Below are 12,128 nucleotides of genomic sequence, written 5' to 3'. Positions count from 1 at the left end.
TGCATCCTTTGATTTCCTCTGTCCCCTATCCTCCAGGCCGGCTCGGTCCTCCCCTCGTGCTCCGTGGCTCGACGACTCACTGCGAGCTCACAGAACAGGGCTCCGGGCAGCCGAGCGGAAATGGAGGAAAACTCGCCTCCCTGCGGACCTGGCATCCTTTCACTCCCTCCTCTCTACATTTTCCTCTTCTGTCTCTGCTGCTAAAGCCACTTTCTACCACTCTAAACTCCAAGCATCTGCCTCTAACCCTAGGAAGCTCTTTGCTACCTTCTCCTCCCTCCTGAATCCTCCTCCCCCCCCCCCCCCCCCTCCTCCCTCTCTGCGGATGACTTCGTCAACCATTTTGAAAAGAAGGTTGACGACATCCGATCCTCGTTTGCTAAGTCAAACGACACCGCTGGTCCTGCTCACACTGCCCTACCCTGTGCTTTGACCTCTTTCTCCCCTCTCTCTCCAGATGAAATCTCGCGTCTTGTGACGGCCGGCCGCCCAAAAACCTGCCCACTTGACCCTATCCCCTCCTCTCTTCTCCAGACCATTTCCGGAGACCTTCTCCCCTACCTCACCTCGCTCATCAACTCATCCTTGACCGCTGGCTACGTCCCTTCGTCTTCAAGAGAGCGAGAGTTGCACCCCTTCTGAAAAAACCTACACTCGATCCCTCCGATGTCAACAACTACAGACCAGTATCCCTTCTTTCTTTTCTCTCCAAAACTCTTGAACGTGCCGTCCTTGGCCAGCTCTCTTGCTATCTCTCTCAGAATGACCTTCTTGATCCTAATCAGTCAGGTTTCAAGACTGGGCATTCAACTGAGACTGCTCTTCTCTAGGCCCACTCCTATTCTCGCTATACACCAAGTCACTTGGCTCTGTCATATCCTCACATGGTCTCTCATATCATTGCTATGCAGATGACACACAATTAATCTTCTCCTTTCCCCCTTCTGACAACCAGGTGGCAAATCGCATCTCTGCATGTCTGGCAGACATATCAGTGTGGATGACGGATCACCACCTCAAGCTGAACCTCGGCAAGACGGAGCTGCTCTTCCTCCCGGGGAAGGACTGCCCATTCCATGATCTCGCCATCAAGGTTGACAACTCCCTTGTGTCCTCCTCCCAGAGTGCTAAGAGCCTCGGCGTGACCCTGGACAACACCCTGTCGTTCTCCACTAACATCAAGGCGGTGACCCGATCCTGTAGGTTCATGCCTCACAACATTCGCAGAGTACGACCCTGCCTCACACAGGAAGCGGCGCAGGTCCTAATCCAGGCACTTGTCATCTCCCGTCTGGATTACTGCAACTCGTTGTTGGCTGGGCTCCCTGCCTGTGCCATTAGACCCCTACAACTCATCCAGAACGCCGCAGCCCGTCTGGTGTTCAACCTTCCCAAGTTCTCTCACGTCACCCCGCTCCTCCGCTCTCTCCACTGGCTTCCAGTCGAAGCTCGCATCCGCTACAAGACCATGGTGCTTGCCTACGGAGCTGTGGGGGGAACGGCACCTCCGTACCTTCAGGCTCTGACCAGGCCCTACACCCAAACAAGGGCACTGCGTTCATCCACCTCTGGCCTGCTCGCCTCCCTACCTCTGAGGAAGCACAGTTCCCGCTCAGCCCAGTCAAAACTGTTCGCTGCTCTGGCACCCCAATGGTGGAACAAGCTCCCTCACGACGCCAGGACAGCGGAGTCAATCACCACCTTCCGGAGACACCTGAAACCCCACCTCTTTAAGGAATACCTGGGATAGGATAAAGTAATCCTTCTAACCCCCCCTTAAAAGATTTAGATGCACTATTGTAAAGTGGTTGTTCCACTGGATATTATAAGGTGAATGCACCAATTTGTAAGTCGCTCTGGATAAGAGCGTCTGCTAAATGACTTAAATGTAAAATGTAAATGTTAACATAGGCCGTAGACTAGTTAGATTATCAGGTATCACATGTGGAAGATAAAAAAAATGGATTAGGCCAGATGTGAACTCAAAAGTAAGCGAAAGTATTCAAATCCCTTTAATAGTATCTCATGATTTGAACAAAGTGCTTCACCTGTAGTAAACGTTTTCCCTCCAGAATTCTCTCCCTTGCAGCTCTCTAAACGCTCATGCATTTTACACTTACTTCATTGTCCCTGGATGCTGAGTTTAGAATGTGCCTGTACTACCCCCCAGTGTCTATTCAATGACCTGGGGTATTCACTTAGACATGCTAAGTTCTTGAGTTTTTGTCTCTCAGTTGTGATGATGTTAGAGTAAACAAATCAAATCACATCAAATTGTATTGGTCACATATACATATTTAGCAGATGTTATTCTGGGTGTAGTGAAATGCTTGTGTTCCTAGATCCAACAGTTGTAACAGTTGTAATAAAACATCTCAAGGGTCTCTTTGAAGCTAAATGTAAATAAGGTAGCAAAATTTCACAAGGGAGCTATTTTAAAATCCCATATAGACCCCTATGAATTATATTTTGCTTGAAGGTAGGCAAATAATATGGAACCACACAGGTAGGCTACTCTGACCTGAAGGGGTCCCCCTCTGCCCAAATGAGAGTCTAGTATTATGAGGAGGAAGGAACTAGTCTAGGGGAAGTTTGAGGTGCAGGGAAATAAAGTAAAGTGATACAAAACCAAGTCTGTTTATTTGTTGCTCTCAATGTGTATATTTTGCAGGAATTACAGGTTGAAATAAAGCACTGTACATTACCAGTTGTTGTGATGTTTTACTGAGTAAGCCTACTTACCAGTTGTTGTGGTGTTTTACTGAGTAAGCCTACTTACCAGTTGTTGTGGTGTTTTACTTAGTAAGCCTACTTACCAGTTATTGTGGTGTTTTACTTATTAAGCCTACTTACCAGTTATTGTGGTGTTTACTTAGTAAGCCTACTTACCAGTTGTTGTGGTGTTTTACTTAGTAAGCCTACTTACCAGTTGTTGTGGTGTTTTACTTAGTAAGTCTACTTACCAGTTATTGTGGTGTTTTACTTAGTAAGTCTACTTAGATTTGATAGAAATTACATTAGGTCATGCAATAATAAATAAAAAATGTATAGGCCTACACATATAGACATCTGAAATCTGAAGTGCAGTATCAGCTATTGCCTAGTCTCATTTTACAGCCACTTGTGCCTACATACAGCTGTATCCAAACCTAACCTTTTCAGTCCCAAATGAACCACTATTTGGCAGTAGCATTTAGGAACCATAACATTGGATGGCCTTATTGAATGATTAAATTACATTAAGTTACCCACATAAGCATATGGCAGCAGGGGAGCAGGTAGCCTAGTGGTTACAGCATTGGACTAGTAACTCAAAGGTTGCAAGATTGAATCCCTGAGCTGACAAGGTAAAAATGTGTCATTCTACCCCTGAACAAGGCAGTTAGCCCACTAGGCTGTCATTGAAAATAAGAATTTGTTTTTGGCTGACTTGCCTAGTTAAAAAAACGTAAAATAAAAAAGCAGGACAACCTATGGAAAATGCACAAATACAGAAGGTATTGATATTATTGAATAGGTGCATATTTGTGCATTTTTGCATAGGTTGGCCTGCTTCTGTGGGTAACCTAATGTAATTGAATTAGAGCTGTGCTCTCAGGAGTGACAAGTTTTGCATGTAGGCCTTAGAAACGGCAGAAGTTAGGAAGTAAAAAAAAACATTATTTTAAACACCATCCCACCCATTGCAAGTTAAAATGTGGTTGGTTGATTTCACAGTCACTCCACAATTATGCCCTAATGCAGTTGAATGGGAGATGCTTTCAGTTTAGCTTCTGAGGGCCTAGCCAATGGCTGATTTAGCTAGCTAGATTTTTCTCCCCAGACACCACCAAAGAAAAATATTGATTGGATATTTTTTTCACTTCAGTGTTAACCCTTCCCTTTCCAACACAAACTGAAGAGATGAAATCAGAATATAATTTTAATTATGGAAAATACTACATTTCTAGTTAAAGAAAAAACAATAAATGCTTTTATAAATCCTTAGGCCTGTTCTGAAGGCTGTTACGGTTCCCCACTGCTACTATTCAACTCTCAACAGTAAATTGAGAGCCCAACTCAGTTGGAAATTGATCCACAGGCCTACAAAAGGGACCCATCACTGAATTGTAAACTAAGAGGCTTTAGACCAATTTCATGGGACCAAATAAGATTCTCATCGGCGGGGCTGTAGTGGAGCAGGTTGAGAGCTTCCAGTTCCTTTGTGTCCACATCACCAACGAACGAACTGTCATGGTCAAAACACACCAAGACAGTCATGAAGAGGGCACGACAACGCTTATTCCCCCTCAGGAGACTGAAAAGATTTGGCATGGGTCCTCAGTTTATCAAAAGGTAATCGCTGTTCTGATATCCAGAAGCTCTTTTTGGTCATAAGAGACGGTAGCAGCAACATTATGTACAAAATGTGAAAAGCAATGTGAAAAGCAATGTGCAATGTGAAAAGCAAACAAAATAGCACAGTTGGTTTGGAGCCCATAAAATGGCAGCCATCCCCTCCGGTGCCATTATATCAATTTCACTATGCTTCATTTGCTCCCACTGTAAACTACACAGATAAACTATCTTGGGTTAGTTATAAATATCTTTGAAAGTAATCAACTGTGTGGGGATTCCTATGGGTTGTAGCCTCAATGGCGCTGTCCATGCTGTCAAAGACACTATAATGGCACAAATATAAAGATGAGTCCTCTATCTATCTCTATGGATCATCTTCGCGCAAGGCTCGAACTGAGTGCGTATGTGAATGATGTCATGGGTCTTAAAGACACAGCACACTCTTTATAAAATAAGAGATTGCTTCTTCTATGCAAATGTTGTTGATCAGTACATTAAAATATGTTCCAAATGTAAGGAAAACATATTGTTTTTCCTCTGTAGCCCCATGAAATCAGCCCAAACAAACTCAATAACTATTGAATATGCATTCACCTGTATTGTTAAAAGGCCTAGGCTAAATCTTGATTTAACAAATGTATCAATAGACTAGAGATTTACCATTCAAATAAATTATTACCATTATGGTATGTAGTTATATTGGTAAAAAAAAAAAGTAAAATTGATTGTGTGATTGTATAATTGATTCATTCAATAATATGCATTCATTCAATAATTTTTAAATGTAATGATATTGAACTCAAAAGACATGTCTGGATCAAGTACCATTCTATGACTTTGGCTAACACACCTTATTTATTTATTTATCTTGGTATTGTTTTGGTATTGTTTTGGTATCATTTTGGTATTGAGTATTGTGACGGTATCGAGTATTGTGATATTAAACCTGGTATCGGTATCGAAGTAAAAATTCTAGTATAGTGATAACACTAGGAGCAAGTGTAATGTTCACGTGCAAATCAAATGCTGTAGCACTTGATTACTGTGATGTATAGGAATGATATTCCATGATAGCAGCAGTATTATTTTGTATATGATTTGAAGTTACAATGTGTTTACAAGAACATTGATGGATGATAAGGTAATATACTTGTAGTATTCTAATCAGGGTAGGCCTGTTTTTAAGTCATGTACCTCAAAATCGAGGAGATTGATTCATTAGTTAAAATTACTGTAGATCTTATTCTTACCGGAAAAATTGCAGACTGTGGCTTTAAGGGGGAATACGCTGCAACTGTTCTAAATATGGTCATGTCACCGCCCGTAAACAACGCTCAACCTCCATCCAGTGTGCGTGAGCTTTTGCAGGGAAGATAGTGGAAATAGGGCAGGTTCGGGGACTGGATACAATTGTCTTGTTGGCATGAATTATTCTATGTGCATGATTTCTAAATGATAGGCTATTCATTGCGGTGCTGCACACAACCCTGATCTGCTTTCTAGAACGGTGGATCTACCAACAAGCTCACCGTGGGTTTGTAACCATTGCAACCTGCGCTCGTGCTTAACTTCGGAAACTATGAAGAGTCAATTTCGAGACGCACAAGATTTGTACAATTCAGTGGTAACTGTTCCTTGCCATAGGATCGTTAGCTGTATATGAGTAGCATATATGTCGTGACTTAACAGTAACACTGATTTTCAATGGTTGTAGTGCCCACTATCTTGGTTTATTATTGCAGATTGCACAATTTCATGCGAAACCAGACATGAATATACAGGAGGTGGATTCATATCACCAGACTGTTTACCTGTGTTGAAATATCTTGCATGCCTTGTGCATAGAATGTATGTGAGGAAACGTGCGTAATGTTGACTTTGGATGTATGGAGATGTCGAGCAACTGAGGATCCATAAGAACATATAAGAGTGATTGTCAACCAAAACAGACATTGAAAAAATGAGTCAAGATGAAGGGATATCATTGTCGGTTCCCTCCTTTGGTCCTGGCTCGGGCCCTGAGGGTGCCTGCGGGGACTCTGCTGGCTCCCGGGAAGAGAGCGTGAGCGGTGCCCTCATTCCCGCGGCTGGGACATTCTGGCACGACTCGGTGGTCAGCGGAAGCATCATTCCTAATATTCTGAGCTGCCCGAAGGACAGTGGCGGCTTGTTGTCTACGGTGAAATGTAAAAGCAGGGCTGTCACAGTGGCATATGTCGTCAACAGCGAGCTCACTCAGCCGCACACCGCAGAGAACATGGCCCTGCATTGCCTGAAAGACGCGTGCGACTCCGTGGGAAGTAAACTGGAAATCATACACTTTGGAAAGATCGACTTTGGAGAGACGTGTGTGCTTGACCAGTTCTATAATGCAGGTACGAGGTGATGGGCTATTGAATGTGTTGCCCTCAAACTATCAGAACGAAAACAAATCTACTTTTGTCATTGTCTATTCTTCTGAATCAAACTCCAGCCATCAAACCCCAGCCTACAACACATACAATATATCACCAAAGTAGAACAGGTTCACTACTGTTGCAGTGGGTGGGAATGGGCCCATGCACATTAATCCACATGCCACACCAGTTGTCTCTAATGGGGCTTCTATTGTGGTTGCCACGAGCACACAGAAAACTGCACATAAGATTGTGTGACTGGTTTTACATGTCAATGTTTAGAAGTATTAAATGAACTGCTTTCCCCAGCCTACTTCTTTTCACAATGGCTATAGCCTAACCATTTGTCAACCTGGAATCCATTGGGCACTAGAGAGTCTCAATGGGGGAATGTCTCATTTGCTCCACAAAGTGGGGAAGGGGGATCATTTTCCCACACACATTTTCCTTTACCATTATGTGCCCCTAGAAATGAGGCTCCCTAGCGTCATGGATCGTTTTGCTTAGTTTGGGTGGAGGTTCAAATTTCCATTACACTCCAGAAGTGAACTGAACCTTTAGACTCAAACTAAAGTACATTTCCTCCCTTGCCCATTAGTGATGATTTGGGGGGGACGGGGGATCGATTGTTACATATTGCAATATTATTTTGGGATGATATTATATCTATATTTGACTTCAAGTATCGATTTGTAAAAAATATATATATATTACAGTACCAGTCAAAAGTTTGGACACACCTACTCATTCAAGGGTTTTTCTTTATTTTACTATTTTCTACATTGTAGAATAATAGTGAAGACATCAAAACTAGAAAATAACACAAATGGAATCATGTAGTAACCAACAAAGTGTTAAACAAATCGAAATATATTTTATATTTGAGATTCTTCAAAGTAGCCACCCTTTGCCTTGATGACAGCTTTACACACTCTTGGCGTGACCAAACTTTTGATTGGTACTGTATATTTTTTGCAACTGTAGGTAGCGTTCGCTAGCGCTAGTTGTCTATGCCTGCGTCAAAACTCTGGTATTTTTCATCCTATCAATTAATCTCCATCTTCTTTTTAAATAGTGAGCCAACATGTTTTCAGCACTTTTATTAACCTGACTGATTAAAGAAGCTCTCTTTTGTCTCTCTGCAGCAGACAGCCTAGTGAGAAATATGTTTGGAACATCAAATCGCAATAAAATCACAGTATTGAATCGCAATACATATAGAATCGTAATATATATCGTATCAGCACCTAAGTATCATGATAATATCGTATAGTGAGGTCCCTGGCAATTCCCAGCCATATTGCCCATATCTCTCATTAGTGGGAAAACACCATTCTCAAAATTGACCGCAAATGCAATTATGCATGTCATGCTTTTATTATAAAAGGTGCATTTTTATGGTGAAAATGATCTTCCACCAACTTGAAACTCATGCGCTGCGAATGTATGTCAGTTAGGCTCTACACCTGTTGTAAAGTGGATTAATGGGCTTCATTTTAAGAAGTTTTTTGGCCATTTAGTTGTGATACAAACCTTATGAAAACATATAAGCCTATGGGCTAGGTTACATGAGGTGTGCGACTATAATTTGTAAAAGTTGCAAAAAAAAGTCATTAGCTGTTTCTTGCCTTACTGCACACAAGCTGGGCATCATTCACAAGTAATAATATATAATTCACAAGTGATAGGCTAATATTGTCACTCATCAGGCTGTTTTTGATTTCATCTTGTCTTTACATATACTAAATAATATGTGTGAAATTTGTTTTGATTTAGAAAGGACCATCATGCACCTGTCTCGAGGCAGGGGAAAAAAATACGTCATCTATGCAATAGCATCATCAATAGCAAATGGAGGATGCTTTTCCCGTGGTTCATTTTCATGCCAGCCAGATAGGCTACACTCCTGTTGTAAAGAGAAGCAATGTGCTTAATATTAGGAAAGTTGAGAAATACACTGAACAAAAATATAAATGCAACATGTAAAGTGTTGGTCCCATGTTTCATGAGCTGAAATACCAAAAAAATCCCAGACATTTTCCATACTCACAAATAAAGCTTATTTCTCTCAAAGGTTGTGCACAAATTTGTTTACATCTGTGTTAGTGAGTATTTCTCCTTTGCCAAAATAATCCATCCACCTGACAGGTGTGGCATATCAAGAAGCTGATTAAACATAATGATCATTCTGATTGGCTGGGCCTGGCTCCCCAGTGGGTGGGCCTGGCTGCCAAGTGGGTGGGCCTATGCCCTCCAATGCTCACCCATTGCTGCACCCCTGCCCAGTCATGTGAAATCCATAAATTAGGGCCTATTACATTTATTTCAATTGACTGATTTCCTTATATGAACTGTAACTCAGTAAAATCTTTGAAATTGTTGCATGTTGCTTTTATATTTTTGTTCAGTATAAATATAGTAGGCCTAGCCTATAGAAAGCTGATGGGATCCTCCTCTTTTTAATAGAGGCCATCACTCTGTTTTCTCACGCAATTGCGTAACCTATTGAAATGTTGCGCAACATGAGCTCTTGGGCTCTCATGAAGTGTTTGATTAGATTTTTGATCACTTTTGCATTGATGTCAGAGTGATTAGTGGGACAATAGAGTGCTGAGTGCCAGGCAGTTAGCAAGTTTGGTAGGCTACTAATGACCATCAGCAGCATCATAGCTTGGAGAAACCGAATTGCCGTGACTAGACGTTCACCTGGAATTTGACTGCCGTCATGACTCGTGACTGCCGGTGAAGCAGTAATACGGTCGCCGTAACAGCCCTAGTGATGGACCATTCTTGATACACACAGGAAACTGTTGAGTGTGAAAAACCTAGCAGCGTTGCAGTTCTTGACACAAACCAGTATGCCTGGCACCTTCTATCAAAGGCACTTAAATATTTTGTCTTACCCATTCACCCTCTGAATGGCACACATGCACAATCCATGTCTCAAGGCTTAGAAATCATTCTTAGACCTGTGTCCTCCCCTTCAGCTACACTGATTGAAGTGAAATCAATAAGAGATCATAGCTTTCACAGTCTGTCATGGAAAGAGCAGGTGTTTTGTATACTCCATAATACAATAGGACATTTTCTAGGTGAAGAAATGATAAAACACCTGTGTTGTATAGACTTAGCTGACTTCACAGCTAACCCGTTATCGTTTGTCATAACATAACATTATTGGTTGTGTAAACAGAACTCAATATGTTACCTTTTTTTGGTTTGGCTATTTTCCACAGGGCCTCTGTGTAATTTTCTGTATACTTCTCACGGGAGGTGGGAAGTGGTTCCCAGAAACCCTTTTTGTATCTGTTCAAAATGTACACAAGCTTTGTTGAAATGACAGAAGCTCCCTAAAGATTGCCAACGTCTTTATCGTGTTCCTACAACAGGACATTTTAGGAACGGAATCACAAGGAAAGAGAGAGGGAAAAAAAGCTTTTGTATACAATGAACTAGATGCCTGACCACTTCACTCCTATTTTGGAAAAGCTGAACTGCCATGAATTCCCACATTTTGAATGACATAAGAAAGGAGCATTCACAGAACATGTAAATAAGTGCATCAGGAATGTGCAAGTGGAAATACATGTTCACAGTATATCAAATAGCTGCTCTGATCCATGTTTGATATTCACATGTTGTGACCTCACTGAGTAAACACAGCAGTGGCTATTGACTTAACCCAGAAATGAGATGTTCTGGTCCCCCTTGGTCAGTTCAGACTAATGATCTGATTTAACTATGTTGATAAATGTGTCTGTTTTATCTTAATATGTTTTGTAATTTTATATATTGTACGGTGCATTCAGAAAGTATTCAGAAAAACATTTTATGTTACAGCCTTATTCTAAAATTGATTAAATCGTTTTACCACCTCATCAATCTAGACACAATAACCCATAATGACAAGCACTTTTGTCCTTATGGGTTCTTTGCAACTCTGCCTAGAAGGCCAGCATCCCAGAGTCGCCTCTTCACGGTTGACGTTGAGACTGGTGTTTTGCGGGTACTATTGAATGAAGCTGCCAGTTGAGGACTTGTGAGGCATCTGTTTCTCAAACTAGACACTCTAATGTACTTGTCCTCTTGCTCATTTGTGCACCGGGGCCTCCCACTCCTCTTTCTATTCTGGTTAGAGCCAGTTTGTGCTGTTCTGTGAAGGGAGTAGTACACAGCGTTGTACGAGATCTTCAGTTTCTTGGCAATTTCTCGCATGGAATAGCCTTCATTTCTCAGAACAAGAATAGACTGATGAGTTTCAGAAGAAAGATCTTTGTTTCTGGCCATTTGGAGCCTGTAATCGAACCAACAAATGCTGATGCTCCAGATACTCAACTAGTCTAAAGAAGGCCAGTTTTATTGCTTCTTTAATCAGCATTACAGTCTGCAGCTGTGCTAACATAATTGCAAAAGGGTTTTCTAATGATCAATTAGCCTTTTTAAAATGATAAACTTGGATTAGCTAACACAACGTGCCATTGGAACACAGGAGTGATGGTTGCTGATAATGGGCCTCTGTACGGCTATGTAGATATTCCATAAAAAATCTGCTGTTTCCAGCTACAATACTCATTTACAACATTAACAATGTCTACACTGTATTTCTGATCAATTGTATGTTATTTCAATGGACAAAAAATGTGCTTTTCTTTCAAAACAAGGACATTTCTAAGTGACTCCAAACTTTTGAACGATAGTGTATATCAGTTTAATTTACCACTGGTGGACTCCAATCAAGTTATAGAAACATCTCAAGGATGATCAATGAAACAAGATGCACCTGAGCTTAATTTGATTTATTTTGGTATTGTCCATATATGTAGCTCGTTTTTGGTCACAGGTCCAGGAATGGCTGAAGAATTGCAACATTTGCCTAGAACTAATGCTGCACATAGCAATACTGGGTGATTTGAAAAGCCATAGTCAATCAATCAATAATGTAATAATTATTTTAGCAAAAATGTGTATTTTTAATTTACAATCTGTAGAAGCTATGAGAATAGAAAGTTTCACTACTTTTGTGAAGCATCACTGCACAGTTGAAAAATATATGGCAAATAGAAATCCAAAATGGATGATGTTGAGAGATAGATGGGAGGGGTTGAATGGAGCCGAAGGGTGGGACTAATAACAAGATAACCAATGTAAAACATACAGGGTCTGTAAAATATATAGGTTCAGAACTTTTGTGAAATAGCACAGTTACAAATAGAAATCAAACTGGATGGACATCAGAAATAGAGGAAGGACTAAAAACAAACAAAATATAACTATTGTAAAATAGATTGTGTCTGTAAAATGTATATAAGATACAAGCCTAAGTGTTTATTGGTTTACTCCAATTGGGGGAAGGGTGGTAGGGTTTGTTGGGAATAATAAAGGTACATTCTAAAA

The 12,128-nt window shown here is 41.0% G+C and overlaps 1 protein-coding gene across 1 annotated transcript in view; it reads left to right on the top strand.

The window, feature by feature from the left end:
* The first annotated feature begins 5,672 nt into the window (after window positions 1-5,672).
* The window catches only part of LOC106571336 (mitogen-activated protein kinase kinase kinase 5), a 59,294-nt gene continuing 52,838 nt past the window's right edge, over window positions 5,673-12,128 (top strand). Inside the window, exon 1 of the mRNA XM_045695654.2 lies at window positions 5,673-6,713. Coding sequence (XP_045551610.1) covers window positions 6,299-6,713 — 415 coding nt within the window. The 5' untranslated portion in view covers window positions 5,673-6,298. The remainder of the gene's footprint in view (window positions 6,714-12,128) is intronic.

The sequence above is a fragment of the Salmo salar genome, chromosome 15 (assembly GCF_965601325.2).
Source record: "Salmo salar chromosome 15, fSalSal1, whole genome shotgun sequence".
NCBI lineage: Eukaryota > Metazoa > Chordata > Actinopteri > Salmoniformes > Salmonidae > Salmo > Salmo salar.
This window is presented reverse-complemented; position numbering and strand designations above follow the sequence as displayed.